Source organism: Sinocyclocheilus rhinocerous, unplaced genomic scaffold (genome assembly GCF_001515625.1).
Source record: "Sinocyclocheilus rhinocerous isolate Xijiao unplaced genomic scaffold, SAMN03320098_v1.1 scaffold4340, whole genome shotgun sequence".
NCBI lineage: Eukaryota > Metazoa > Chordata > Actinopteri > Cypriniformes > Cyprinidae > Sinocyclocheilus > Sinocyclocheilus rhinocerous.
Window position 1 is genome coordinate 81,674 of NW_015645613.1, and position 2,788 is coordinate 84,461.

Sequence of the window (2,788 nt, forward strand, 5' to 3'; positions counted from 1 at the left end):
GAGGAAGAGGGAGAAGCAGTGACCGAGAGAGAGGAAGAGGGAGAAGCAGTGACCGAGGGAGAGGGGCAGGCAAGGGGCAAGGCAGAGGAAGACAGGAAGGAGGAAGCTCTTCATCTGGCTCTACTGGTGTTTTTAGCACTGGCGATCGATGGCACACCCCAGATGAGCCTGATATTTCACCGCCAGAAAAGAAAAAAGGATCCCCTACCTTTGATCGCCTATGTAAAGTCAAACCTATGTATGACCAGATTCAGGATGGCTGCAAAAGCTTTTATCACCCTCATCAGAACATTGCCGTTGATGAAAGAATGGTGGCATCAAAGGCAAGGATTAGTCTCAAGCAGTACCAGAAGGACAAACCTACAAAGTGGGGATACAAGCTTTTTGTCCTTGCGGACTCTCTGAATGCATATACATGGGATTTTTTCATTTATGAAGGGAAATCCCCAGTAGCTCAGAGCCAGCAAGGCAAGGGCCTGAGCTACGAATCTGTCATGGCTCTGGTGGATGAAAAGTTATTGGGGTCTGGCTACAAATTGTATGTAGACAACTTCTACACCAGCCCCATGCTCTTCAGGGACCTTTGCAAAAAAAACATCTGGGCTTGTGGGACCATCAGGAGCAACCGGGTGGGCTTCCCAAAAACCACCATTAACAAGCTGCCCAAAAATGCTCCTCGGGGAAGCATGAGGTGGAAGAGGGACGACCAGCTTCTCTTCATTGTGTGGAAGGACACAAGAGAGGTATCGATGTGCTCCTCATTCCACTCAGCGAATGAAGGTCAGACTGTCCAGAGGAGGGTGAAGATGGGAGATAGAGAATGGACCATAATGACCATTCCAATTCCTTCAGTAGTTTCAGACTACAACAAGTGAGTAGAATTTTTATTTTTTTTTCAGTGAGTCATGCAGAAATTGTGCAGATGTGTTTGTATTTTATGTATCGACTGTTTGCTCTCTACACAGGAACATGGGAGGAGTTGATATGTCAGATGCCCTCATTGGGTACTACTCTGTGCTGAGAAAAACAAGAAAGTGGTACCGCACCCTTTTCTTCCACTTTGTAGACATTGCAGTGGTCAATGCTTTCATTATCCACCAGCACCTGGCTGCAATGCAAAGTAAGAAGCCAAAAAATCAGAGGGAATTCCGGGAAGCTCTAATACAGGAGCTCGCTGATTGGTCGCCTCCTCTTGATGTTCCTGCTGCTCCTGCTCCTCCTGCCTCTCCTGCTTCTCAGCATTCAGCAGGACACACACCAAAACACCTCAAACCTTCCAGTAAATTCAGAAGAAGATGTAGAGTGTGCCACCAAAAAACCCCCGTAATCTGCTGTATGTGTGACATGCCTCTTTGCTTCCTCCCAAAGCGAGACTGCTTCAATCGCTGGCATGGTGATAATTTGTAGTGCTTAGCGCTGAATAGTTGTAAATAGTTGTATACAGTTGGTCATTTGGATTTTTATAACCATTGGATTTTTATAGCCACTGCATTTCTGTAACCATCCTGTACACTTTTTATTTATTTGTTTATTTTTATTCCTATTTCAATAATTTATACCCTGTTTATGTTCTAAAAAATATTCTGAGTACATTGTTTTAAATAATAATAATAAAAACAAATATATTGTGTGTTTTGAGATCAAGTGGTAAACAAGTGTCACTAATGGAGCTTTGAAATCCCCAATGAAGAAAAATGACACCTAGTGTCCTTTGTTGGTATAGCAGCTAAAAGTCTCACAGAATCTACTAGGTTTGTGATATCAATTCCAAATTTATAACACAACTTGTTTAGACCTCATGCTATAATTTCCTAACATTTTTAGGGTAAAACCTCCTTTGGATTATATATTTTTCCATAAAAGAAAAAAATTAATATATAGTCCTTTTTAATTATAATAAACTTAAATTGCTATAACTTTTTTTTTAATTAATTTTTTTCAACTGCAGACACTTGTATCATAAACATCCAAGTGTTTTCTTAAAAACAAGACCATAATTAAGCTTATATGTAAAAGCATTCCATAATTACAACCATTTGAAGATGGCCATCACCTTTTCAAGTCTGAACTCAAAAAGGGGGGTGACAGTTAAGGGGTTAACTATGATAGTTTCATGAAATAGTAAACGTGTGTATCATATAGTGAACTGAATACTGATTACCATTATCGGGACTTTTGGCGCTGCAAGGAATTGTGCAGTGCTTTGTAGTCATTTAGCATCCATTTTCTCAGCGATGTAATTTCATTTATAAAATGAGACAAACCGCAGAACCAGATCGCTCCACAAATGTAAGCTAGTCTCTCCCATGACATTTTCAACCGATTTATGAATAACGGAAAATGACCGCTCCACTTCACATTTTTGTCCAATAAAATTTGAACTACTTGTGCCAGATCATGATTGGTCGGTGTATTATAACGTACATAGCAAACGGCATTGATGAATTATGCGATATTCTAAAATATATATGTAATGAGGTTCTTAGTAAGGAAGGAAGAAGTCGGAGTCAGCGTGACTGAGGCTCGTGGCAATTTATTATGGTTCCCGTTGGGAACAGCAAAACAGGCAGGCGCTTCAAAATAAACAAAACTTATATCGCTCTTCTGCGGTTCTCTAGCCACAGGCCACAGTCTTTCCCCACGAGTCCTCAGTTTGTCTCGTCCCTCTTTCTCTGCCTCCCCTGAGGCTTTTTACGGTCTCTCCAGGCCAATCACTGAAACGAGAAGCAGGTGAATGTCATTTTGCACTTGACCTACTTACTCACCGCTCGTCTCCGACCGCTCTCTC

At 41.4% G+C, this 2,788-nt stretch overlaps 1 protein-coding gene across 1 annotated transcript; it reads left to right on the forward strand.

Annotated features, from left to right (window-relative positions):
• Positions 1-236: 236 nt before the first annotated feature.
• LOC107706852 (piggyBac transposable element-derived protein 4-like) lies at positions 237-1,120 on the forward strand (the record flags this gene model as incomplete). The annotated part of the gene is made up of 2 exons (XM_016510689.1): positions 237-871; positions 966-1,120. Coding segments are annotated over exons 1-2 (790 nt in total), but the record flags the coding sequence as incomplete, so codon positions are not given.
• Between the last annotated feature and the right edge of the window lie 1,668 nt (positions 1,121-2,788).